Source organism: Protopterus annectens, chromosome 4.part0 (assembly GCF_019279795.1).
Source record: "Protopterus annectens isolate FY-2018-M chromosome 4.part0, PAN1.0, whole genome shotgun sequence".
NCBI lineage: Eukaryota > Metazoa > Chordata > Ceratodontiformes > Protopteridae > Protopterus > Protopterus annectens.
In genome coordinates, this window is record NC_056733.1 from 129186969 (window position 1) to 129213807 (window position 26839).

The window sequence follows — 26839 nt, forward strand, 5'->3', positions numbered from 1 at the left end:
CATTAAGATTTTATTTAGAATGGACAGAGGACATCAGGAAATTTGACCAATTCTGTGTGCCCTTTTCCAAAGCTAGACTAGGGAAAGCAGTATCTAAGGTCACCTTGACCAGATGGCTTTCTGACTGTATATTTTACATGTGCACGTTTAATGGGTTGTCTTTGCTATCCAGACCAAAGGCTCATTCTACTAGGGCAGTATCTACTTCAACATTTTTTTTTAGCCATGCACCATTGGATGAAATCCATTGAGCAGCTACTTGCCAGAATACTCATACTTTTGCGACTCAATACAGGCTTGATATTCAGTCAAGGTAAAGGCCTATGTTTGACTTTCTCTTAGTACCACCCAAATCAGCCTAGCTGGAGACTATGTCCCACAGGTTGAGACAGACGAAAAAGACAATATTGGGTATGAAAATTATGTACTTACTATAAAACTAGCTATGTGTTGTCTTCTTCCTTCTGTCTCAACATTCCCTCCCACTGCCCCCCTTTCAGATTGACCTCTGTCTACGTCTGCTTCTAGATGACCTTATGGATCTACCTGAAGTCTTCTGTGTTAGACCTCTGTAGGTCCAGGCCTTTAGGGTTTCTTTTTATAGTTTTTCATGAAAGAGTCCAGCAACAGCTGGTCAAACTCAGTCTCAGGAGATTTGGTAGTGCAGGTCATTGTGGGAGAGGAGTTTGAGCTTTGGAACCATAGTCTGATTACCAGCCTCAAATATAACCAGATCCAGTAACCCACAGGTTGAGGTGGACAGAAGAAAACAACATGGATCTAGTGTTATGGTAAGTGCATAAATTTCTTTTCATTTTGGTGACAAAGAAAAACAAGGATCTCTGCCGAATAATGGACCCAAGCAATCTCAACCAGTATTTAAAAGAGACCCACTTCAGAATGGTCACTTTGAAAGCAATTTTGCCTTACCTTCAGTATGATGATTGGATTTGCTCTATAGACCTCCAGGATGCTTACCCCCCCCCCCCCCCCCCGCCCATCAAAATATAAAAAGTATCCAGAAGATTTCTATACTTCTGCACTGGGGATATTCACTTACAGTAATGAGCCCTGTCCTGTGGTCTCATCACAACCCGCACGTGTTCACCAGGTGCATGCCCATAGTAGCAGTGAATTTGGGGCTGCTCAGAATAAGTGAGTTTTCCCATGTCTGAATGCACATGAAGGAATCATTGACGAAGGCCAGGGACTACACCTGGGAATTTCAGTCAACTACAAGAAGTGTCATTTATAGCTGACACAAGCAATGTAGTTCATAGGGCACCACCTGGACACCAGACCCTGCACTTTACATCTGCCTTCAGAAAGTGACCAGTCTTTGAGACTTGCATTTTGACATCTGCTTCAGATGTTCATCATACTGATTACTGTTGCGGTAAGCTTAACTATATGGGTTATGTCCTCAAAAGGATATAACAGCCATCCATCTTCCAAAGCTATAGGGCACTTTCCATGCATCCAAACTGTCAAACAGCTCAAGCTGGGCTGACTAAAAGACAAGCTTGTGCACAAAGCCATTCGGAACATTAATGCTGCCAAAGAGTATGCTCCTCTGAGGCTTTTGAGGATCAATAGTCAGCTTGTGCGTCCTTTGCTGGGAAGATAAGTTCCTTTTGGAGGTAAAAAAAAAGTTTACATTTTCTTAATTTTATTGATATTTTATTACTTTCCTCTTCTTTAAAGATGTGAATGTGTGTTTTAACAGGTAGTACCAGGACTGTATCATACTTTTAAATCGAGCACTCATTTTTTCTGTCAGTTTAAAAATAGTGTAAACTAACTGAAATCATATTTTCTGTGGAGCAATTGTGTTTATTTTTCCTTTGTCGTGCAGGCATAGTGTTTTAAAATGCTTTTTACTGATGTTTTTCTGTAAAAAAGTAACTTTTGTGGACTGGTAGTTTTGCTGTTTGTCTTGTTTGATAAAGAGACACCATTTTTAGCTTGACCATGGAATAGACTACCAGTCCTATGGTCAATCCTTCTTCCAGCTAAAAAAGTAAAAGTTAAGCAAACAACCTTTGCCACAACAGCAGGCTAGCAATTTACGTCAGCTGCAGGTGAATGACTCTGCTGTGGCTATTTGTTGTACCTCAGATCACTCATCTTTTACCATGGATCCCTCTGGTGTAGCACCTACAGCCACTGTGGACTGGGAGTTAGCCACACCCTCTATGACTGTTAGAGTCCCCTCAGTGGGCAAGGAAGAGCCACTCTTGACAGTTCTGGGATATGGAACAGGGAAGGCTTCCCTGTTGTATCAGAATACTGTGCACATCCCTGGGGAAGCAGCTACTTCCATTAGTAACAAAGTTGGCCGCATTTTTTTCTGTCACACAGAAAACTAAGCATATATCTGCTTCTCCTTAAATTTCTTTGGCTAGGATTAGCATACTGGATCTGGCTCAAGGTTTATTCCAAGCTATTGATCCTTCTTGTAAAATAGTTCCTAGTAAAAGAAAGAGGAATTCCTCTTTCCCGAAGAAATTCAAGATTCTGAATCTTAAGAGAAAAATGCAGGGGCAGATTCAGGATTTTTTCTTCAGATTTCTGATTCAGACTCTAAGAATAGCTCAGTTTCTTATTGTCTCTGTGTGGGAGGATCTCTTTCTCTGAGACTATTGCTAGAATGTGTCAGTGTTTTCAGTGGAAGAAATTAGTGGTTTCTCAGTCCCTCAGAAAATAGTCTCAGTTGTTACAGAAGGATTTTCCAAAACCAACATGCACTCCTCCTGCTCTGTCTGCTTTAGAGGATGTGTGTGTTACTGCCTGCAATATTCCTGATAGCCATGGCGCCAGATGCCCATAGAAAAGGCAGACATGATGTATAAAGTCCTCAGTCTTTTAACATTTTTATCCAGTATTCCCAAGCCTGACCCAGCAGCTACAGCCTTAGTTGATCCCACTGCTGTTAAGCTTTTAATTACTTCCAGTCCTACTCTTTCTGATGAGGATGTAAAAATATTGATAGGTATGGGAAAAAAGTGTATATTTCTGCAACTTTCATCTTCAGAATTTTGAACTGTCAGGCTCGTATGTTAAAGTTAGATGTGAAAAATTGTAGAAGTATGAGAGATGTTTTATCTGCAGTTTCTTCTTGTGAGGAAAAATGTACTTTAAATAACATAGTTTCTTCTATTGCATAGGTCACTACTCATTGTTTGATTAAGTGCATGACTCTGTTGGTATTTGTTCCATGACTTCGGCCACTAGTCTTGTTTTAAGGGACTTTGCATGGTTCCATTCTCAGAACCTTCCAGATGATGTCAAAAATTAGGATCTGATGTTGTCAGTTTTCATTTCAGCCTCACAGATGGGTTCGGATCTGATCCCGCAGATCCAACTCAGCTGCTATACAAGCTTGTGGCAATCTTGAACTCTCGAGCTTCACCCTTACCCAGAATGCACCACCCCTCATTACCTCAGAGCTCATTTGCTGCTTTCAGTAATAAGACATGTTTTTTAATCTCTCAAGTGATTGGTTGATAAGTAGTACTGTCATTGTTATGATAATTTTCTTCTTCTAGTTCACTTTAGTCTATCCTTAAAATTGAAATCTAACTTTTTTCACCCTTGCCATTTTTTTTCTGGTATTCTAATTACTGTTGTTAGTGATCTCATCCCTCTACGTACATCATAGCCTTAAATACCATTGTTGGTATTTCCCTCCCCTCTCGTTATTGTGCTTTTTTGATATATATATATATACACTTATATATATACTGTTTGTGTTTATTGGAGTTTACAATTATGGCTCACAAAGGGAAAAGCCCTGCAGGATTTAAAAAATGTCAAAAATGTGGACAGAAGATTCCACTCTCGGACTCGCACACTTTGTGTGTTTTCTGCCTAGGCCCTCATCACCTTCAAGAAAGCAATGCAATCTACCACATATTTAACACCAGAGTGTTGGAAGATCTCAGAAATAAATTAATACTAAAAGGACTTCTACCCTCGTCCTTTGATTATGCCATATATGGACCAGCTAAAGAAAAAGAGAGAGAAAAAGTTAAAAAGGTAGTTCTTGCCTCTGCCAGCTCTTCTGCTTCATCTAGATCCTAAAAATCTGTAAAAAGGCCTTCCTCAGATCCTCCAGTTAGTTCGGACCCTGTGAGGAAGAAGCCTAAATTCTCGGATCAAGTTCTTGTATCAGATCTGACAAAGTCAAAACACTTCCTTTTGGATCCAGCAGTTTCTTCAGATCTGAAGTTTCCGAATAAGCAGGATTCATCAGATCCGAAGACCTTGGATCTCAACTCCACCTTACCCAGAACAACATATTCTCCTTCAGTAGATCCTTTTTCATCGAGGATGCCATCTCCCTTTTTGGAAGTATCTAAATCCCCATCTTCTCTGTCTACCCATTCATCCAGAAGCCTCACTGAAGAAGATGTAGCGAGGCTAGTGATGAAGTTGTCAGCGCAAAGCCAGTCTGTCCCTTTTTCGGCAACTACCCCATTGGGTAAGGAAGCCCTAGTATCAGAAACCCCTCCTCTGGCAGTTCTTCCTCTAACTCTAACCCAGGCCTCAGAGCCATTGGATCTGAGTCCTCTGCCTTTGTCTGCCTTGGATACAAGGGTCTTACTATCCTCAGATCCGAGACTTGCTCTGAGCTCTTCAATCAAGTCAGATCAGAAGAGCTGTTGGATCCCTTTTTGTCCCATCAGATCCGAGGTGCTGCATTCGACTCTGGGAACTTTGGAGCCATCTCTGCATCTCAGTATCTCAGGCCTTGGGAGGATACCCTCGTAGCAGGGTGAGACCACGGATCAGAGACTTATTTTTTTGAATCTGGGTCTTTACCCCTCTCTAGGATGGTCTACATTTAGGGTGCTGGAGAGAGCTTTGTCTGCACATCAGACTCAGAAGATACCTTCTCCTTTGGGTCCTACGTCTTCTGTTTCCTCGTCTCTGCGCCATAAGACTCAGCTAACCCACTCTTTAAATATACCAACTCCGAGATCGCAGTACAGTGCATGTTAGAGTATACTCAACAAGTTATTAAGGTTGAAAGTAATTCTGCTACAAATATGTAACATAAGGTAAAAAATAAAGCTTGCTTAAATGTAGAAATAGAGTTTAGCAATATGTGATTAGCATCCATACCAAATGACTGTGGCTTGAAAAATAAAGAATTTGCTTAATGGACATGTCTCCTACAGAATCAGCAAGGATACATGCATTTCACACTGTCAGCAAAAAAGCTGACCCCTTACAGACTTAAAAACAGGATGTGTGTATTTCACATGGTCAGAGCAAAAATGTAAAAAAAACAGGATGTATGCATTTCACATTGTCATTAAGAGCAAAACTGTAAAAAACAGGATGTATGCAGCTTTTTTAAAGAATGGACAACAGGAAAATAATCTGTACATGTTCTATTATACAAGGAAGTTTGAATAGATCTGCTTTCATCAAGTCAGCATTTGCACAAGATGTTTCTTTAAAATGCAATACCAGTATTATTTCTCTACAGGATGAAAACATATTTTTCTGCAAACACCATCAAACAGATGTTTTCATACAGAGACCAAAACACAATACCAAGGAGAAAAACAGGATGTAAAGCCACTACAAAGAGACTATAGCAGATAACATTGTTAGAGATATTTGTGTAGGAACACCTATTTGTTCAGAGGTAATATTGTATGTTAAGTTGTCCATCTCGCCTTCGTTCTTGCTGTTTGGGTTCGGAGCCGATCCTCGGCTCCGACTCAACCATCTTCTATAGCTTGAGAGCAGTTTACTGGCTCAAGGCTACCCCTTATCCCAGAATGCCCAGCGTCAGCTACCCAGATCTTGTTTGGCGCTTCAGCTGCGAGGTTGCTTCGTTACTGGCCTTGTTCTGTATTACATATTTTTGCTATTATTGTAAAATTTTAATTGTAAAAGTGTTATTAACCTTAGTCTCTTAGTACTTATACCCTTTATCGACCTTATATTGTGTGTGCGCTTTGTTGGCCGTCACTCCTTTCTGCAGGCCTCTTTTCCCTTGAACTCGTTTCAACTTAGAGAGTTCTCCTCCCCCTCTATTAGGTTAGCCATTTAAGTTGTAATAATTATTATAACTTTTTTTTTCTTATTGTTATTGTGGTTCTTTAGTTTGTTGTTGTTAGGAAAATGTCTAAAGATACAAAGGTATCTGGCTTCAAAAAGTGTGACACATGCTGTCAGAAAATGTCTCTGACAGATGGGCACACTAGTTGTGTATATTGTTAAGGTGCTGTTCACCTGCAGGACTCCTGTTCTATAAGTCATGCTTTTAGTCCAAGGGTCCTGCAGGAGCGCAAAAACAAATTAATCCTTTGGGGATTATTGAAGCCTCAGGATTCTCTGGCTAAAAGTACTCAGCCAGCGAAATCCCCTAAGTCTGTCAAGCTGTTGGCTCCACCTTCGGAGCCAACTCCTTTACTTGACCAACCAAGTATGTCGGTGCTGGCTGGCACTGACAAGGCAACTCCTTCGTCGGCTCCATCTGCTATTTCGGAGCTGTCTCGGAGCCATAAGAGACTGAGGTCTCCGTCGTTGGAGCCCATCCACTCGGCACCTCAGTCACCCTTGTTACAGAGTGAACGTAGCCATCAATCTTCCCACTCCTCTCGATCCTCTAGATTATCGAATCATGATGTGGAGAGAGTAGTAAGTAGGTTGCTTAAGTCACAGGCCCTGGCAAAATTACTGTCCAGCCCACCACAGCAGGTATCGGCTCCAACCGCCTCTATTTCCATTCCTCCTCCGACTACATTAACTTGGATCTGGGGACCATGGATCTGCAGATAGTAGAACCATCGGCACCGATCATCATCTCTCCTTTGGTTCCGATGGCGGCTCCGATTACCTCGATTGTACCTATTGAGGGATCGAAGCGCTGGGGCTCTCTCATCGGCTGCGAGGGGGGGAGTGGCATCGGACCCTTGTCAGACCCCATTCTCCCCCTCGGAGCTTCGGCGCAGGTGAGCTCGGCTCCAACATCGGCCTCGGAGCCGTCACTCTCGATGCGGAGAAGGACTCCTGTCTCTTTGGAGCCAGAGCTTTCTCTGCCTAGAGTTTCGGACACCTTTGAGGTCATGAGGAGTGTGCTGTCCCCCGAAACAGCTCTACTGCCAGCTCCATCGGCTCCGCCCCCGTGGTGTCTGTTCCAACCTCTACTCCTCCTCCAGACCCCAAGCGTAGGGAACCTATGCCACAGGACACCCCATTGTGTGATCCCTCTTCTTCCGAAGCCTCCCCTGATCACTCGGAAGAGCCTGTCCGGAAGAAGAAGTGCAAGAGGAAGCACATGAGTCTGTCACCTCAGATACAGACATGGTTGAATCGGAAGGGTCCCCAAGGTCCCCCTCTGAAGATGTTTCCTTTTCGAACATCCTTGAAATACTTAGACAGAGGGGGGATTGGACTTCCCTAGCCCCTACCGAGGACGAGTCTGTATACCTGGACGCATTCGGTTCTCGACCTTCCACCTCCTGGGTATCTCCTCCTTTCGATCCACTCATGTCTGTAGTGGCTCGAAAGGCTTGGTGAGCTCCAGATTCTGTGGAACCTACTCCAGGGAGACCAAACAAATTTATTACAGCCCCCCAGGACAAACAATTCCTCTCCAAAGGTGTGCCCATTGATGCCATGGTGGTAGCAGCAGCCACCAAGAAAGAGTTAGCAGAAACCTCTTCATCTGTTCATCCTCCAAACAAAGAGTCTTGGATGATGGACAGATATGGAAAGCGAATGTTTGCTTCAGCGACCTTTTCAATGAGGTCCCTGAACTATCTATGCCATTTTACACGTCTTCAAAGGGATCTCCTGAAAGAGCTTGGAGATACCCTTCAAGATCCTACAGCTGAGGGAGTACCAGCCAAATTAGCTTCTCATTTTGCGACTCTTAATTCTATAGTCAACTCCTCCATGAGGCTGATTTCCTATGCAGCCGATGGAGCGAGCAGAGCCGCAGGGACAGGTGTGGATCTCAGGAGACATGCTTGGATGCGGCTGTGTCAGTTTGCGGAACCCTTTTGAGCGTCCTTCATCAATACTCCCTTTGATGGCTCCTTTCTCTTTGGGCCTCAGAAGAAAGGCACGTTGGCCAGGTATGAGCAGGAAGGCAACACTGTCTCTGCCGTGGGAGTCCATTTTTCCACCCCTTCCAGACGTTATCCCAAGGGTCAGAAGAGCGGAAAGATGTGATTCCGAAAATCCCAGGGACCCTTGTCTGACACACGTGGTGATTTTTCCCCCAGGGGCAGAGGGGGAAACAACAATAACAGATGCTGCCCTCATGGCAGAGGGGGACAGCAAAACCAGGGTGACAGAGAAACCTTCTCTGCCAAGCCCTTCCAGCATCCCTGAAGGATTGCCCGACTGCTCACCTCTGGAGGCAGTCGGGGGAAGGCTTTCACTGTACTTAAAAGCCTGGCAAAATATAACAAGAGACAGATGGGTACTATCCATTATATCCGGAGGTTACAAAATTCCCTTCCATCAATCCCCCATAGAATCAAAAAAGTCCATCCCAGATGTCCCAGCCAATCTAAGGGATCAAGCAGTCACAGAAGTTTCAAGACTACTAGAAAAAAGAGCCATTCAAGAAGTCCCCGCAGACCAACTAGGATCCGGAACTTACTCAAGATTCTTTTTAGTACCAAAAAAGACAGGAGACTGGAGACCAGTACTGGATCTCAGCAGATTGAACAAATCTGTACAAAAAGAAAATTTCCAGATGGTGACACTGCAGTCCATTTTCCCTTTTTTGAGTCAGGACAATTGGATGTGCTCGATAGATCTTCAGGACGTGTACTACCACATCAAGGTGGACAGATGCTCCAGGAGATTTCTTTGGTTCCGGGTAGGGGCCAGTCATTACCAGTTCAGAGCTCTGCCCTTTGGTCTCACCTCAGCCCCCAGGGTGTTCACCAAGTGTATGGCAGTAGTCACGGCTCACCTGAGACATCAAGGATTTCAGGTGTTTCCCTATCTAGATGACTGGCTCCTGACTGCAACCACCAGGCATCAACTCTTAGAGGCATGGGATTATACAATCATATCATGCACTCAACTAGGCATTACAGTAAATTTTGAAAAATCTGCCTTGTTGCCCTGTCAGTCTGTCACATACATAGGAGCAGAATTAAACACAAAAGAAATGTTTGCAAGATTACCACAGGAAGGAGTTTCCACTATTCGTCAACAAGTGTTAATTCTAATGCAGAGCAAAAGGATTCAAGTCAGATATGTCCTCCAAGCTCTAGGCTCCATGGCAGCTGCCATTCTTCTTGTCCCATTAGGGTGTTTCCACATGAGAATCCTTCAGTGGCTTCTTTTCACTCAGTGGTCTTTCCAGGAGTTACCCATGTCTTACATGATCCTGATCACAGAAACATGCAAAAGGCACCTTTCTTGGTGGATGGTCTCCCCACTAGTGATTCAGGGCAGACCTTTCATACAACCCCCTCCGGTAGCCACAGTGACCATGGACGTCTCCCTGATAGGGTGTGGGGGGGGGCATTATCTAGGCAGGACAGTCCAAGGCACTTGGCAGCCTCGCGAGTGCCATCTGCAGATCAGTGTCCTAAAAATGAGAGCGGTTGCAAGCCCTTCAAGACTCTCTTCCTTCCGGGACCATTGCAATCCAAATGGACAACATGTCAGTGGTGTGGTACATCAACAAGCAGGGGGTACCAGGTCTTACCCCTTGTGTCGAGAAGCACTCAGACTGTGGCAATGGGCGATTTCCTCCCAACGTTTTCTGATAGCAATGCACATCCCTGGGAAATCCAACGTCATAGCAAACAGTCTCAGCAGAGCTATCCACATGCCTCACGAGTGGTCTCTGAATCAAGAAGTTGCAGATCTTATCTTCCGCAAATAGGGACAGCCTTGCTGCGATCTATTTGCCACTCTTCTCAACAACAAATGCAGCAGCTACTTCTCCCTCCTTCCTCTTCCAGGTCATATACCCAGAGATGCTCTAGTCCATGATTGGCCTCAGGGACTCCTTTATGCTTTTCCCCCTTTTCCCCTAATACCAAGACTCATACAGAAAGCAAAATCATTGGGTTGCAAAATGATCCTCATTGCTTCATATTGGCCTCGACAGATATGGTTCCCGTTCCTGCACCTCCACCTCCACCTCCACCTCCACCTTCTGGATCAACCCCTTCTGGATCAACCGTGGATTCTGGACCCGGTTCCAGATCTTCTGATTCATCAATCAGGTGGGTTGCACCAATCCCTTCAAACTCTCCAGCTCACAGCTTGGTTACTCCACTTCCAATCTTAGCCAGGCTTTCTAGTATCTCCCCAGCAGTCCATCATATTATTGTTTCCTCACATAAGTGTACTACGAGGAAAACATATGCTAGTAAATGGAAACGGTTTTCTTACTGGGCAGAAAATCTAGAAATTTGGATCCTTTCTCAGCCCCAGTCCATGAAATTCTTGAATTTCTAGCACAACTTTCTCAGTCTGGTGCAGCTTCCGCTACCATTAGAGTACAGCTAGCTGCCATTTCTAATTTTCATATCGGTATGTTTAATTCTAGCATAATGTCTCATAAGCTCTGCAAGGCCTTTATGAGAGGAACATCTCTTCTTAGACCCCCAGTTAGAGATCCTCCTCCTCCTTGGGATCTCAATTTAGTTTTAGCTTCCTTAATTTTGCCTCCCTTTGAACTGGCAGCATCATGTTCCTTAAAATTTCTTTCTTGGAAGACACTTTTTCTGGTTGCTATCACTTCAGCTAGATGTGTCTCAGAACTTCAAGCACTATGTGTTCGTTCTCCTTACCTGGTGTTTCACAAGGACAGAGTTTCTCTGAGGACCAATCCATCCCTTTATTCCTAAAGTCTGCTCAGATAACAGTTTAAATCAATCCATAGATCTCCCAGTTTTCTTTCCCAATCACAGCAACAAGGCAGAATATAAGCTCCACCAATTGGATGTGCACAGACAATTGTGTTTTTACCTCCATAGAACTAAGGAACTAAGAAAGTCAAGCCAGTTATTTCTTTCTTATGCTTTCAACAAACAAGGCCTTCCAGTTTCTAAGGTGACCTTATCCAGATGGTTATCTGATACTATTGCATTTATTTATCAGTTACGAAATAAAGAGCTACCAGCTAAACCAAAAGGTCATTCTACTAGAGCATTAGCCACCTCTGTAGCCTTTCAGTCTAGGTTGCCCATAGACTCAATCTGTGCAGCTGCCACTTGGGCAAACCCTCATACTTTTATCTCTCATTATAAGGTGGATATGGTCTCCCGGAGCAGAGCTTCCTTTGGTTCTACTGTTCTGAAGAGTCTGTTCCAATGAGCCACCCGGGATTTTAGGTGCTAGGGACACTGTCCCAAACAGCAAGAACAAAAGCGAGATGGACAACTTAACATAAAGAAGTGGTGTACCTACCATAACGTTCCATGTTAGTTATCTTCATCTCACCTTCCTTCTTGCATCCCTCCTTCCTTCCTCCTTCCTAGAGGATTGAGAGTTGTTTTCACTGGCTGAGTATCTTTTATTACTTCACATGCCAGGTAATTTATTACTCTTTCCTTGTTTAGGTGTATTGGACAACCAGTTTTTAGGTAACTGGTTACTCTACTTATGTCTAGTGTGTGCTATCAAAAACGAGGTCTGGGTAGCTGATGCTGTGCATTCTGGGATAAGGGGTAGCCTCGAGCCAGTAAACAGCTCTCGAGCTATAGAAGATGGTCGAGTCGGAGCCAACGATCGGCTCTGAACCCAAACAGCAAGAAAGAAGGCGAGATGAAGACAACTAACATGGAACGTTATGGTAGGTACATAACTTCTTTATCTCTCACATCATCCATGCTGTTTGAGAAGTAAAGTAGCACAGTACCTGAAGCTGTAACAGTAGATGTTATGCAGTCCAATCTCACGTATATTCTTACCTGTGGGTTCGGAGCCGAACCTCGGCTCCGACTCGGCCATGCTCTAGCTCGACTTCTTCAATTGGTTTGTGGCTAAGATGTATCCCATACTGCAGTGCGCCTATCCCCCAGATCTTGTTTGCTGCTCATACAGCTCGGATGGGGTCTCGCTCTTGGCCGTGGCTAAGTACAATTGTTCTACTATTTGTTCTATTTAGTAGCTCAAAAAGCTGTTTTAATCGCTAGTGTGTGTGTTTTTACTTCTAACGGTTTATTGAACTTTCTGGTATCCCGTTTCCCTTCGTGTTTATGGGCTAGCCCGTTCCAGTTAGAGGACCTAGTCCAACCCTGTTTTTTTTTTTTTTTTTTTTTGCTGTTCTTGTTCTTGTCGTGTAACAGGATAATCCCCCTTGTCAGCGGGTTCCTTGTGGTGTGACTGTTTGTTGTTCCCCTGTTTTTTCCTGGCTAGGCCTGTTTAACTTAGAGGGCCTAGTCCTCCCTGTGGTTACCTCATGGTCTCTTGTCCGTTTGAGTTAGAGACTCTAGTTTTCCACGCTCCTTTGATTTCTGTGGTGAAGGTGCCTCTACCATTTTCCCCTGTGTGTGTGTTCTTGTCTTAACATGTCTAAGGAGTCTAAAGAGCACAGGCCTTCGGGCTTCAAAAAGTGTGTTAAGTGTAACAACAAGATGTTTTTGATGGATGGGCACTCTGTGTGCATGTATTGCTTGGGGGCTATTCATTTACAAGAATCCTGCTTGTTCTGTCATGCTTTCAGCCCCCTCGTGCTGCAAGAGAGGAAGAACAAGCTAATATTAAGGGGATTGCTGAAACCTTCCTTTGAAGAGGATTTGGAAAGATCTTCCAGTTCCAAGTCTTCTCCTTCCAAATCAGACAAAAAGATGGACAAAAAATGGTCTAAGAAACGCTCTCCGGCTCCGTCAGTCTTCTCTGAGCCACCGGACAACATTATTAAAACTACAATTGCTTCTTCGGCTCCACTGGCTTTCGGGCCAACAGAAGACAGTGCTTTGATGATGTCTACATCGGCTCCAGGTTTATTGGAGCTGGTGACAGATTTGTCAGTTCAGAGCTGGTCTCCAGTTTTTTGACCAGTTTCTCCGACTCATAGGTCTTCCTCTATAGGGAGATCCAGATCCCTGACCATGTCCTCTAGGTCCTCCATGACACTTTCCGATGACGATGTCAATAGAGTGGTGAAGAAACTGCTCCAGTCATCAGTGCTGGCTAAATTGCTTTCAGCTCCAGCCCAGTCGGCTCTGGAGCCCGTCCTCCCTTCATCTTTAGCTTTTCCTCCTCCGGACCTTTCTTCGTAGCCAGAGCTGTCGGTTCCGTCTGATGCCTCGAGATTGACTCCAGTAGCCCCTTCTGGCATCTCTTCTGTGATCTCCGCTCCGACCCCGTCGGCGCCGTCCACGGGGTCCAGGATTCACAGCTCACCAGTTGGGGCCGAGAGGGAGGTATCGGGTCGATCTTCTTCAGCTCCGAGCCTTCCTCTCGGTGCTTCGGCTCGGGTGAGCGTGGACACGACATCGGCTTCGGACCTTATTTCCTCGGCTCCAAGGCTGTCTTCTGTGGTTAGTCGACCTTCGGAGCCAGGGGGATCAGCTTTCAAGGTCATGAGGAGTGTGCTGGCCAGGTCGTCAGCTGCATCTTACGGTACCGACACTCTTCCCCCTCCAGCACCTATATCAGTATCAGATCACCCTCTATCCAGGGACAGCAGAGACCTATGGCCTCAGGATACCTCCATGAGTGGTCCCCAGCTTTCTGAGGCCTCCCCATGTTTTTTACCCAAGGTGCCACCCAGGAAATAGAGTGTGCAAGAGGAAACACATTGACTCCCAAGATGAGTCCCTCACATGTAACACCGACCTTGAGGAGTCAGAGGGGTCCCCTATGTCATCTTCTGACGATATCTCTTTTTCAGATATCTTGGAAATACTGAGACAGAGTGGCGACTGGCCATCTAAAGCCCTTTCTGAGGAGGAGTCGGTGTTCCTGAAGGCCTTTGGGTCCCAACCCTCCACCTCTTGGGTTTCTCCCCCGCTTGATGAGCTCCTGGACCTCGTTTGTCGAAAGGTGTGGGAAACTCCAGACAATGTGGTACCGGTCCCTAGGAGACCCAACAAGTTTTTGTCCACTCCCCCGATAGAGAATTTCTTACAAAAGGCATTCCAGTAGATGCCATGGTGGTGGCAGCAGCCACCAAGAAGGAACTTGCAGAAACTTCATTTACCATCCATCCCCCTAACAAGGAGTCCAGGGCTATGGACAGGTATGGGAAGCATGTGTTCTCTTCAGCGGCCTTTACACTGCGGTCGCTGAACTACTTATCGCATTTTACACGGCTCCAAAGAGATCTTCTAAAGGAGTTGGGAGATTCTCTACAGGGTAGCGTTTGTGATGCTGTGGCTCAGAAAGTCAATGCTCAGATGTCTACCCTAAATTCTATTACCAACTCCTGCATGAGGCTGATCTCGTACACAGCCAATGGAGCGAGCAGGGCTGTGGGTTCTGGAGTCTCTCTTAGGAGACACTCCTGGATGCACCTGTGCAACTTCGCGGAGGCCTTCAAGTCTACTTTCACCAAAGCGCCCTTTGACGGTTCATCCTTATTTGGAACCAAGGTGAAGGATACTCTCACTAGGTGCGAGCAGGAAGGAAAAACCCTGTTTGCCGTGGGAGTCCATTTTTCCATGCCTTCTAGACCTTATCCCAAGGGCCAGAAAGGTGGAAAATGTGGTTCAGAAAATTGCAGAGTTTTTTTCATGAAGCACAGAGTGATTCCCCCTCCATAGGCAGAAGAGGGGGTGGAAATTCAGGTAGACGCCTCCCTAGAGGCAGAGGAGGCCTGCATAACCAGAAGGACCACGATTCCTTTTGTGGCTTTCCCTCCCAGCGCTCCTGAGAGGAGGCCCGACTTTGTGTCTCTGGAGCCAGTCGGGGGTCACATTTTTCTATACCCAGAAGCCTGGCGAGACATCACCCAAGACGAGTGGGTATTAGAGATAATCTCCATAGGTTATCATATTCCCTTTCTTTCATCTCCCCCTCCAAACAAAAGAATCCCAAACGTTCCACCCAGTCAAAGGGATTCCGCAACCTCAGAAGTTCAAAAATTGCTGTTAAATGGAGCCATCCAGCCCGTCCCATCAGACCAAGTAGGATTATGGACTTACTCCAGATTCTTTTTGGTGCCGAAAAGAACAGGGGACCTGAGACCCATTTAGGATCTCAGCCGTTTGAACCTTCATGTAGAGAAGTCCAAGTTCCGCATGGTCACGTTACAGTCAATTCTCCCATTATTAGGGAAAGATGTGTGGATGTGCTCCATCGACCTAAACGATGCTTACTACCATATAAAAATGGACAGGGCATCCTGAAGTCACCTACGCTTCCGGCTGGGAGCCAGTCATTTTCAGTTTCTTGCCCTGCCCTTTGGTCTCACCACAGCCCCCAGGGTGTTCACCAAATGCATGGCAGTGGTAACGGCTCATTTGAGATGTCTGGGATTCCAAGTGTTTCTGTACCTGGACAACTGGCTCCTGTCTGTCACCACCAGGCATCTACTACTACAGACCAGGGATGCCACTGTTGCACTGTGCCAAAGTCTGGGAATCACCTTGAATTGGGAAAAGTCTGCATTGTTGCCCTCGCAGTGTGTTACCTTTATTGGTGCTGAATTAGACACAGTGCTCATGAGGGTTTTCTTGCCAGAAGAGAGAATTCAGGTTTTACAGCAGCAAGTCTGTGCTCTACTACCACTGAAGAAGGTCAAGGCAAAAGTCGTCCTCAAGTTGTTAGGGACCATGGCTGCCACTATTATGCTAGTCCCTCTTGCAAGACTTCACATGAGGCTTCTTCGGTGGCTACTTTTTGCCCGATGGTCTCTTCAACACCTTCCACTCTCCCACCTTATTATAATAACCGACGGGTGCAAGCAGATCTGTGCTGGTGGCTTCAGACCAGCAATCTCAAGGGTATGCCTTTCGTTCTTCCTTCTCCGATTGCCACTGTGACCACGGATGCCTCCCATATTGGCTGGGGGGGGGGGGGCATTATCTCGGCAGGACTGTCCAAGGCACGTGACAGGAACATGAGATACATTTGCATATCAACGTCTTAGAGATGAGAGCGGTGCTATTGGCATTGAAAGCACTTCAAAGCTTTCTTCCTCATGGGACAATTGCAATCCACTCAGACAACATGTCAGTGGTCTGGTATCTAAACAAACAGGGAGGAACCAGGTTGTATCCCCTTTGCAGAGAGGCTCTTTGAGTGTGGCAGTGGGCAGTATCTTCCCAGCAATTTCTAGTGGCAACGCACATTCCGGGGAAGTCCAATGTGATTGCCGACAGGCTGAGCAGAGCTATTCTGATGCCTCACGAGTGGTCCCTGAATGAACAAGTGGAACAGATTTTCCGCAGATGGGAGTCAAGTCTTGCTGCGATCTATTTGCCAGCCCCCTCAATGCCAAATGCAGCAGCTACTTCACCCTTATTCCCCCGGAGGGGGAAGCACCCAGGGATGCTCTGGTTCATGATTGGCCGTCCTGTCTTCACTATGCCTTCCCTCCAATTCCCCTGATAACAAAGGTTATTCAGAAAGCATAGTTTTTGGGAAGCAAAATGATACTGATTGCTCCACACTGGCCTCATCAGATCTGGTTTCCTTTTCTTCACCCTTATCTAATGGACAAGCTGTGGATTCTGGACCCAGAGCCAGATCTGTTGACTCATATGTCAGGGCAATTCCATCCCTCCATCCAGACTTTCAGGTTGACAGCATGGCTGCTCCAATTCCGTCCCTAGTCAGGCTTCATGATTTTTCACCGGAGGTGGTTCATATTCTGTCTTCCTCCCACAAGCCCTCTACTAGGAAGATTTATTCCAGTAATTGGAAGTTATTCTCCATTTGGGCTCATGAAAGACAGATTGATCCCTATACAGCTTCCATCTCATCAGTTTTAGAGTTTCTATCTCAACTGTTTAGCCAGGGATCTGCTGCGGCAACTATCAAAGTGCAGTTGGCAGCCATTTCTACTTTTCATGTTGCTAATAGACCCAATCTAATGGTGCACAGACTTTGTAGGGCTTTTCTCAAAGGGACTATGGTACTTCAACCTCCGATCTTTGATCCTGTTATGCCATGGGACCTTAATTTTGTGCTACAGCAGCTTACCTCGCCTCCCTTTGAGCCCATGGCAACCTGTGACATTAAATTTTTGTCTTGGAAGACAGTCTTTTTGATAGCCATCACTTCGGCTAGGCGGGTCTCTGAACTCCAAGCTTTATCGGTTCGGCCCCCTTACTTGGTATTTCAGAAGGATATGGTTTCACTAAGACCTAATCCTTCCTTTATGCCTAAGGTTGCTTCAATGGTCAATCTCAACCAGTCTATTTAGCTGCCTGTGTTTTTCCCTGAATTCTCTAATGAGACAGAATTTAAGTTTCATCAGCTAGATGTCCACAGACAATTGCGTTTCTATTTACATAGAACAAAAGATTTTAGGAAATCTGATCAACTTTTTGTCTCGTTTTCAGACAATAGACTAGGGACTTCAGTTTCCAAAGTAACTCTATCCAGATGGATTTCTAGCTGCATTTCCTTCATCTATTCTTCAAATTGCAAGGAATTACCCTTTAAGGTAAAGGCTCACTCTACGCATTCGGTATCTACTTCTACTGCCTTTCAGGCTAGGATGTCTATGAATGATGTTTGTGCTGCAGCTACTTGGGCATCTCCTCACACCTTTATTAGTCATTACAAATTGGATCTGGTATCAAGGGGCAGATTCTCATTTGGTTCCACAGTGCTCAGGAGTATTTTCCAGTGAGCCGCCCAAGGTCTAGGTGCTAGGGACGCTGTCCCACAGGTAAGAACGTAGGCGAGATTGGACTACATAACATCAAGAAGTTATGTACTCACCATAACGTTCAATGTATGTAGTCCATCTCGCCTCACATTCTTACTAACCCATCCACCTACCCCCTCCTGGAGGAGCTAGAGGTCGAGTCTCTGGTGTCAGCACTCCTTCTTGATATGTTGAGTTGGTTCTTCCTCTCAACGTGTGTGTGTGTCTGTCTGTCTGTATGTGTGTGTGTGTGTCTGTCTGTGTGTGTGTGTGTGTGTGTGTGTGTGTGTGTGTGTGTGTGTGTGTGTGTGTGTGTGTGTGTGTGTGTGTGTATGTGTATGTGAGCTTGCAGCAAACAAGATCTGGGGGATAGGCGCATTGCAGCATGGATACCTCTTAGCCACTAGCCAACTGAAGACTTCGAGCTAGAGCATGGCCAAGTTGGAGCCGAGGTTCGGCTACGAACCCACGGGTAAGAATGTGAGGTGAGATGGACTACATACATCGAACATTATGGTGAGTACATAACTTCTTGTTTGTGTGATTTGTTATAAAAAGTAATTTATTGGTTATTGCTTTTATGACAGAGTTTAATGCTGCATCAGTGTATATTCTGCAAGTTTCTGTGGACAACAGACTGTGAATGCGATTTCAGCAGAATCCAGCCAGCAAGACCTTAGTGTCTTAATAAGACTTTGGATCCATCACAGTAAGCAGCACCTTGATGGCTAATTCTTCAGTGTAGAAAAGGGAAATCTTCCCATTCTGTGCTATATGGAGATCTCCGTTATAATGTTTGAACATTCAAAAATCTGATCATATGGAGTCGACCATATGACACTCGGAATTTTGAATGTTTGAACATTCAATATAGACCCTTTTAAGTCTACATTCATCAGTGCTCCCTTTGATAGATCCTGTCTTTTTGGCCCCAAAGTAAGAGAAATGCTATCCAGGTGTGAGAAGGACGGAAAGACCCTTTCTGCTCTGGGATTATGTTTTTCCACCCCAGAGATCTTTTTCAAGAAATCATCAAGGAGTGGAAAGATGTGGTTCAGAAAATCACAAGGATATTTTCAGAACACACGTGGAGGTTCTTACCCCAGAGACAGAGGGGTAAGTTCAAATGACAGATGCCAGCCTTGTGGCAGAGGAGGCCTGCAACATCAGGGTTCCAGAAAACCTTTATTTAATATTTATATGTTTATAGTAAGATTTGTATATTTATATATAAGTTTGAGATATTCAGTTAAGTCTATCAAAGATAAATTTTGTATAAATTAAATGTGATTTAAATTAATTGAATTAATGGATCCTGTTAAGTGGCTGTTTGCATTATAATATATGTCAGCTGAAACTGCTTTACTGTGATCCTTGAAGCCGAATTGCTGAGGTTCCAGATCACTGTTGCTGAATAAAGAAGAAAGGTGCTGGTGTTATTTTGTGTTTTGTTTTTTTTTTTTGATTTCCAGAAAACCTTTCTTTGGTAAACCCTTCCAGCTCTCCTGAAAGGAGGCCTGATTGTCCCCCTCTGGAGGCAATTGGGGGTCGCTTATTCCTGTACCAGAGAGCCTGGCTAGAATTAACAAATGACAACTGGGTGCAGAGGATCATATCCAGAGGATATATAATTCCATTTTCTCGTCTTCCTTTAAATTCCAAAAAAGTCCTTGATGTTCCACCCATTCAGAGGGAACAGGCAGCAATTCAGATACAAAAGCTATTAATCAAAAGAGTCATCCAAGAGGTCCCTTCAAACCAGAAAGGATCTGGAACTTACTCAAGATTCTTTTTAATGCCAAAAAGACAGGGGACTGGTGACCAAGTGTGGATCTCAGCAACCTGTATAACTGCTCAGAAAACAAAGTTCTGGATGGTCGCGATTCAGTCAGTACTTCCATTTCTAGAAAAAGATGATTGGGTGTGCTCATTCGATCTCCAGAACATGTGCTATCATATAAAAATAAACAGACAGTCCAGGAGATTTATATACTTTCAGCTAGGAGCCAGTCATTACCAGTTCAAAATGCTGCTCTTTGGTCTCACCACAGCCCCCAGGGTGTTCAGCAAATGTATGGTAGTGGTAGCAGCTCACCTCAGACTGCACGGATTCTGCATGTTTCCTTATTTGGATGTCTAGTTCATCTCCACCATGATCAGGCATCAACACATCATAGCAAATGAAGAGGTAATTCAAACTTGTGGCTCTCTAGGAATAACCATAAGTTTCAAAAAGTATCAGTTTCAACCAACTCATTCAATAGAATTCATTGGAGTACTACTAGACACAAGGTTCACAGTGGCCTCTCTGCCTCTCTCCAGGGTTAAAACCTTAAGATTGCAAGTAACCAAACTTCTTTGCAGTACAACAGTTCCAGCTCACCTTATCCTGTGAGTGCCGGGATTGATGGTGGCGGCTATTCCCCTTCTACCTCTGGCGAGGTTTCACATGAGAATTCTTCAGTGGATGTTGGCATCTCAATGGTCCATTCTTCAGTTGCCCATGTCAACTCATGCAAGAAACATTTGATGTGGTGGATCCAATCGGATCAACTTCTTCAAGGCTGGTTATTTGTTCCTACTCAGCTCAAGGTCATAGTGACCACGGATACTTCCCAGACAGGGTGGGAGGGGGGGGGCATTATCTGGGAAAGATAGTGCAAGGCACATGGTCCCCAAATAAGGCTAATTTGAATATCAGTGCTCTAGAATTGAGAGCAGTGCTTTTAGTGTAACAAGCCTTTCAGGAAGCTCTTCCTAAAGGGACAATTGCAGTACACACAGACAATATTTCAGTGGTTTGCTACATCAACAAAGAGGAACCAAGTCATACCTTTTTTTGCCGAGAAGCACTAAGGATTTGGCAGTCAGCAATCTCTTCCAGTCGCTTTCTTTTAGCAATCCACATCCCAGTGAAATCCAGCATGTTAGCAAGCAGACAAACTGAGCAGATGCATTCCATTGCCTCACTAGTGGTCCCTCAACCAGAAAGTAGTGGAAAAAATTTTCTGAACGTGGGGCCAGCCTTGCTGTGATATTCTTGCATCTCCCTGTAACAACAAATGCTGGAGTTACTTTTCTCTAATTCCCCCACAAGGGGAGTCACCGAGGGATGCTCTTGTTCATGATTGCCCCTCCCCCCGGTTTGCTGTATGCATACCCCCTGATTCCTGTAATATCAAATTTATACAGAAAGCTGTCAGGTTGAAGAGCAAGCTTATTCTCATTGCCCCCTTTTGACCTCAACAAATTTGGTTCCCCTTCCTTCGGCCTCATCTGATCCATCAACCCTGGATTCTAGACCCAGCTCTGGACCTGCTGTCTCACCCAACAAAAACTACTCATCCAGACCTTCCAGACCTGAAGATGACAGCTTGATTTCTCCGTTTCCAGTATTAGCCAGAGAACCTATGGTCTCTGCCCATGTTCGCCAAATTCTATTATCTTCCCTCAAACCATCCACAAGACAGATTTATCATAGCAAATGAAAAAGATTTGTCCACTGGGCTATTCAAAATAATGTAAACACCCTTTGTGGCTCTGGTTCATTCTGTCTTGGAATTCTTGGCGCTGCTTTTTAGTCAAGGAGCCAGCTCATCCACAATCAAAGTTCAACTAGCATTGATTTCCAACTTTCAAGCTGGTCTGGATGGCTTTTCACTTGCATCACATAAACTTTGTAAGACATTTCTATGGGGAACACTTCTCTTGAGACCCCCCCCCCCCCCCCCAGTTAGAGATCCTTCTACCACCATGGGATTTAACCCTAGTACTGCAAGCTTTAGTCCTTCCTCCCTTCGAACCTCCAAGTACTTGTGATCTAAAGTTTCTTTCCTGGAAGATGTTGATTTTGGTGTCCATTGCCTTTGCCAGAAGAATTTCAGAAATTCAGGCCTTGTCGGTGAAACCTCCATATTTAGTTTTTCACAAGGATAGAGTTACACTGCAAACCAGTGCATCATTTTTGCTGAAAGTGGTTTCAGAACCCAACATTAACCAATCTCTCAATCTACCATTTTTCTTCCCAAATTATGCAAATAAAGGAGAATATTTGCTACATTCACTAGATGTTCACAGACAATTATGCTTTTAGTTGCACAGAACAAAACACTTCAGAAATTCAGACCAGTTATTTTTCTCTTTTGCTGAAGGAATGTGGGTAAATCAGTGTCTAAAGTTTCTCTATCCTAATGGCTAACTATCTGCATTTCCTCCATTTATAATAAATTAAACTTACCTATCAGAATGCGAGTACATGCTCACTCTACAAGATCATTAGCAACTTCCTCAGCTTTTCATTCAAGATCCTCTTTGGATGACATTTGTGTGGCAGCAACTTGGGCTTCTCCTCATACCTTCATATCTCATTACAAACTGGACTTAGTTTCTAGGAGTAGGGCATCATTTGACTCAGTGGTGCTCAGGAATATTCTTTCTTGAGGCAACCCAGGGATTTCAGTAGCTGCGGACTCTGTTCCATCAGTGGGGCTGAAATGAAAATTGACAACATCAGATAAAACAAAGTTATGTACTCACCTTAACATTCCATCTGTATTGTCCATTTTCATTTCCACCTCAACTTCCGTCCTACCAACCTCCTACCATTATATTCTGGAACAATGGGTAGATAGAGCAACTGTTGTTTGAGGTATTCCTCTTATATTTATGGCTCCAGATATGGCTTTGTCCTTCTTTCCATTACTATGCTTCTCCGTAAGCTTTCCATAAAGTTACATAAGCTATTTCTTTCTATGGTCTGCAAACAAGATCTGAGATAATGAGGGTGGTGCATTCTGGGTAAGGGTGAAGCTCAAGAGTTTAAGATTGCCAAGAGCTTGTATAGCTGCTGAGACGGATCTGTGGGTTCAGATCCAAACCCATCAGTGAGGCAGAAATGAAAATGGACAAAATAGATGAAACATTGTGAGTACATAACTTTTTTTTTTAATTCTCCCTTGGATAGATATTTAGTGTCTGGCCCCTCTACTGGAGTGATAATCCAAAGTGAGATGAAAGATAAAGTCTCCGAGATTTTTCAGCCCTCCTTTTCCAAATTGTCCAAAGAATTTTCTTTCTCCTCATCCAATTTTGGCAAAAAAAAAAAAAAAAGAAAATAAATAGTCTCAACAAAATTCAGGTAAACAGACATTTAAGGATAATTGGAAAAGATGTTCCAGAAAAGAAGTCTCAAACCTCACAAAACAAAAGACAATCCAACAAGTTTAAATGACTATTCAAAAGACTTTTGGCCCTCTCCCACCCTGGCCCCATTTTTCTTCCAGAAAGTCTGACTCTGTATTTTTCTGTCAACATATTGTTTCAGACAAATAGGTTCTGAAAACCATTTATGAAAGTTACAGATGGCAGTGGGAGGAAATTCCTCCTTTCCAGTGGGTCATTCCTCATCCTGCAGATTAGATTATTTTGTTTCCCCCCTGTTCTTCATCACATGATGTCCCAAGTAGTGATAAAATCATTTCCTCATTCCCAAGTGAGGAAGGGATTTTATTCCAGGATGCTCTTAGTGCCAAAGAATAAAAAGAAAATGCTTGGAGAACAATTATGGATGTTTCATTCCTAAATCTGTTTGTGATGGTGCCCAAATTCAAAATGATGTCACTTCACAACCCGTTACCTCTTCTTCCTCTTTCAATTCCCTTTTAATACTAGACTTAAAAGATGCTCAGCATCATATCCATATTTATCCAGACTTCAAGCATTTCTTAAGGTTTTCTATGCATGGATCACATTATCAGTTCTCTGGTTTACACTTTGTACACACTCTTGGTGCAGTGGATAGTCCAAAGTGTCTAGCTCCAGTTATAGTTCACTGCAGGATAGAGGGTATCCACATTTTTCCATATTTAGATGAATTGATTATCTTTGCAAAGTCTTTTTCAAAGTGTCAAGAATCCCTCCCTCTTTCTGTCTGTCTTGGGTGACAGATCTCTTACACAAGCTGGAATTCCAAGAGAACATTCAAAAGTATTTCTTGACTCCATCACGCAGGATTATGTTCTGGGATGTGAACTATACACCTCAGTTCAAAGGGATTTTCATCCACGAGAAAATATAGATCTTTATTTAGATCTATTTCTAAGGTTTTCCACTAAATCTTTGATGACTGTGAGAGTATACCTCAGGATTTTTTTGTCTCATAGCATCTGTGACTCTCATGATACACCTGGCAAGACTCCACTTGAGAAAATTACAGTGGTATCTGAAATCTCTTTGGTCAAAGAATCAACACCCTTTATATCAGTGGTGGGGTTTGTTAGAACAGAAATCTTGTGGTGGAGATATCATATATATCCTTAAATCCAGGTCTCCTCTTCTCCCTTCCTACTCCAAAGCAGTCGGTCACCAGGGATGTTTCAGACTTTGCTTGGGGAGCAGTTTCTTTTTTATGCTTAAAATGGTATTTTACTTTGAGCAAAACTATCCATTTCCATGTTTTCTTTTCTGAACCTAAAATGGAGAAGGGATACTCCATACCTTGGATATCCACAGACAACTCAGGTAATACCTCGACAGAACAAAGTATTTCAGAGCTTTGAATCAGTTGCCCATTTCTTGTGAAGATAAGAAGAAAGCACAACCTGTATCAAAACAGACTATTTCCAAATGGTTGTCTAAGACTATTACCTGTTGTTATACTCGCCATAACAAATCTAGTCCAGGTAGAGTCAAGGCCCATTTTGCCAGGACTTTAGCTTCATCTATGGCTTTTTGGAAAGGTTTAAATTATAGAAGTATTCTAGAAACTGCTGCTTGGTCCTTGGTACATACCGTTACAAAACACTACAAGCTTGATTCCTTCTCTAGATCCAGATAAAGCTTTGCTCCTGGACTCTTCTCCTTTTATATCCCGAAATGTAGGTAGCTATAGTTGTTGGGTCTTTCGGCTTATCCCGGTTATGGGTCGCCACAGCGGAACTCCGGTCCGCTAATGTTTGGTAGTGGATTTTTACGTGCCGAGTTACCAGCCCTGATGCACAACCTTCAATGAAGGCATGCCCATTTACGCATGCCTCCACACAGAAGACGCTCTAGCTGAAAATCGAACGGGACAATACTACAACAGTGTTCAGTATGATGAACATAGTATAATTATGTAAGTTGAATTTACCATAACAGTAGATATTCAAATGATCACTGCTTCACAGGGACATTACTACCAAAGGCAGCATCCTAATCCAGCTTGAATCAGCCCATAAATCTGCCTGTGCTTTTTTCCCCAACTACTCCAGCAAGGGCAAACATCAACTTCACAGAACCAAGGCCATCAGAAAAGACTATCAGCTTTTTGGTTCCTTTGCTTCTAATAGACTGGGTTGCAAAGTTTCTATAGGTACCTTATTGAGATGGATTTCTGATTGCATAATATTTGTTTATGATTTTAGTGACCATTCCATACCCTTTAAATCACAATTTCACTGTATGGGGTCCGTGGCAGCTTCCATCAGCTTCTTCAGGAGCTCCTCAGTAGATAACATTTGTGTCGCTGCTACATTAACTACTTTGCATACCATTGTTAAACATTTTACATTAATCATTTCAAGATCTAGAGCTTCTTTTGGGGCAGCAGTCCTCGAGGGCCTTATGTCATGATACTGCATGAGTGACAAGTAGCTGGGGATTCTGATCCATGTGTTGGATCGGACAGACAGGATGAACTGAATACAGTAGTTATGTATATACCATACCTCTGGATCTTTTCATCTTTGTCCACCTTTTCTGTGCTTATCTCTGATGGATCTGAATGGCTTTTTTTCTGGGATTATAACAGTTTTTTCTTCTGAATTTGGGGACATTAAACTTAATCTGAGGAACATTGCATCCTGATGCATTATGGGAGGGAAACATTTAAAGGTGCTTGGGTCTGGAGCACTAGTTTTACCAACTCAGATCTGAAAAGTGGCTCAAAGAACCATAAGTCATGTTGGGCGGACAAAGATGAAAGGATCCAGCATTGTTGTAAGTACATAGCTACCATTTTGGCTTGCAAGTCTTAAGATGAAATGTGCACACTGTTATGTAGAATACATACATCACATTAACTTTTCACAGCCACTGTGTAAAGCAAGAACTACTGTCACTGTCTTAAGGCACTTATGTTTGGATTTGTCTTTTGTTTGTGGTTGCAGATGGATTCATATGAGAAGTTATCCGAAGAAGTAAGCAAATTTGAGAACAGTAAGGTTTTCAGTGGCTGGATGCAAATTGACTGTCATCCTTTCAAACAAGCACTATTGAATGTCATCAAAAGATGGAGTCTGATGTTTAAACAGCACCTGATTGATAACATTAACAACAGGTATTGCTTACAAAAAAAATGTTCTGTGATTTCCTCTGAAGAATATTTTTCACTCTTGTGCGCATTTTTGTGTGTGTGTGGGGGGGGGGGGTATGTCATGTCAATATGTGTCCTTTAGCTAGTGTATTAGGTAAATATATTATGATTCTGGCAACCACCCTTTAACGTTTAGATCTTTATAGGGTACACTAATATTCTGAATTTATTTCAGTATAAGACGCATTGCTTGCTTTTCACAGTTGATTAATAATCATCCACAAGCCTGAGCTCTTAAGCAGCATAATGTGCTGATCTGATGTCATTTTCATTCATTCCTCAACTGATGTGTCTCGGATCCAAGTCAGATTTGACTGTGCCACTTTTACCAGATCTTTGGATCCAAACCTCTCAAGCTCCTCTCTTTATCCATAATGTTCCACCAACCTAACATTCCTCAGATCTCATTTGCCACCATTTAACTACAGACACTGATCCTTTCACTCTCAAGTTTTTTGGATGTTTTCTCAGGAAAATAGTGAGTTTCACTCAATTTTTTTGACATTTCTTCAATTCCTTTCTGTTACCTACCTCATTTGATTACCCTCTGGTAACTACATATCTTTTCTGAGCATTTTCTACCATTTCTCAGTAGTTATCCTTAGTACCATAGCTGGTACCTTGGTTTCTAAAATCCCCTTTTCTCCCATTCTACTCTTTAGAGTATTTTTGTCTACCACTGTTGGTAGAGCTGATGTCTTTTTCATTCATTC

The 26839-nt window shown here is 43.6% G+C and overlaps 1 protein-coding gene across 1 annotated transcript in view; it reads left to right on the forward strand.

The window, feature by feature from the left end:
• Nucleotides 1-26839, forward strand: part of LOC122800226 (dynein axonemal heavy chain 17-like) — a 17083451-nt gene that overhangs the window by 6284233 nt on the left and 10772379 nt on the right. Inside the window, exon 22 of the mRNA XM_044069720.1 lies at nt 25921-26090. Coding sequence (XP_043925655.1) covers nt 25921-26090 — 170 coding nt within the window. The remainder of the gene's footprint in view (nt 1-25920; nt 26091-26839) is intronic.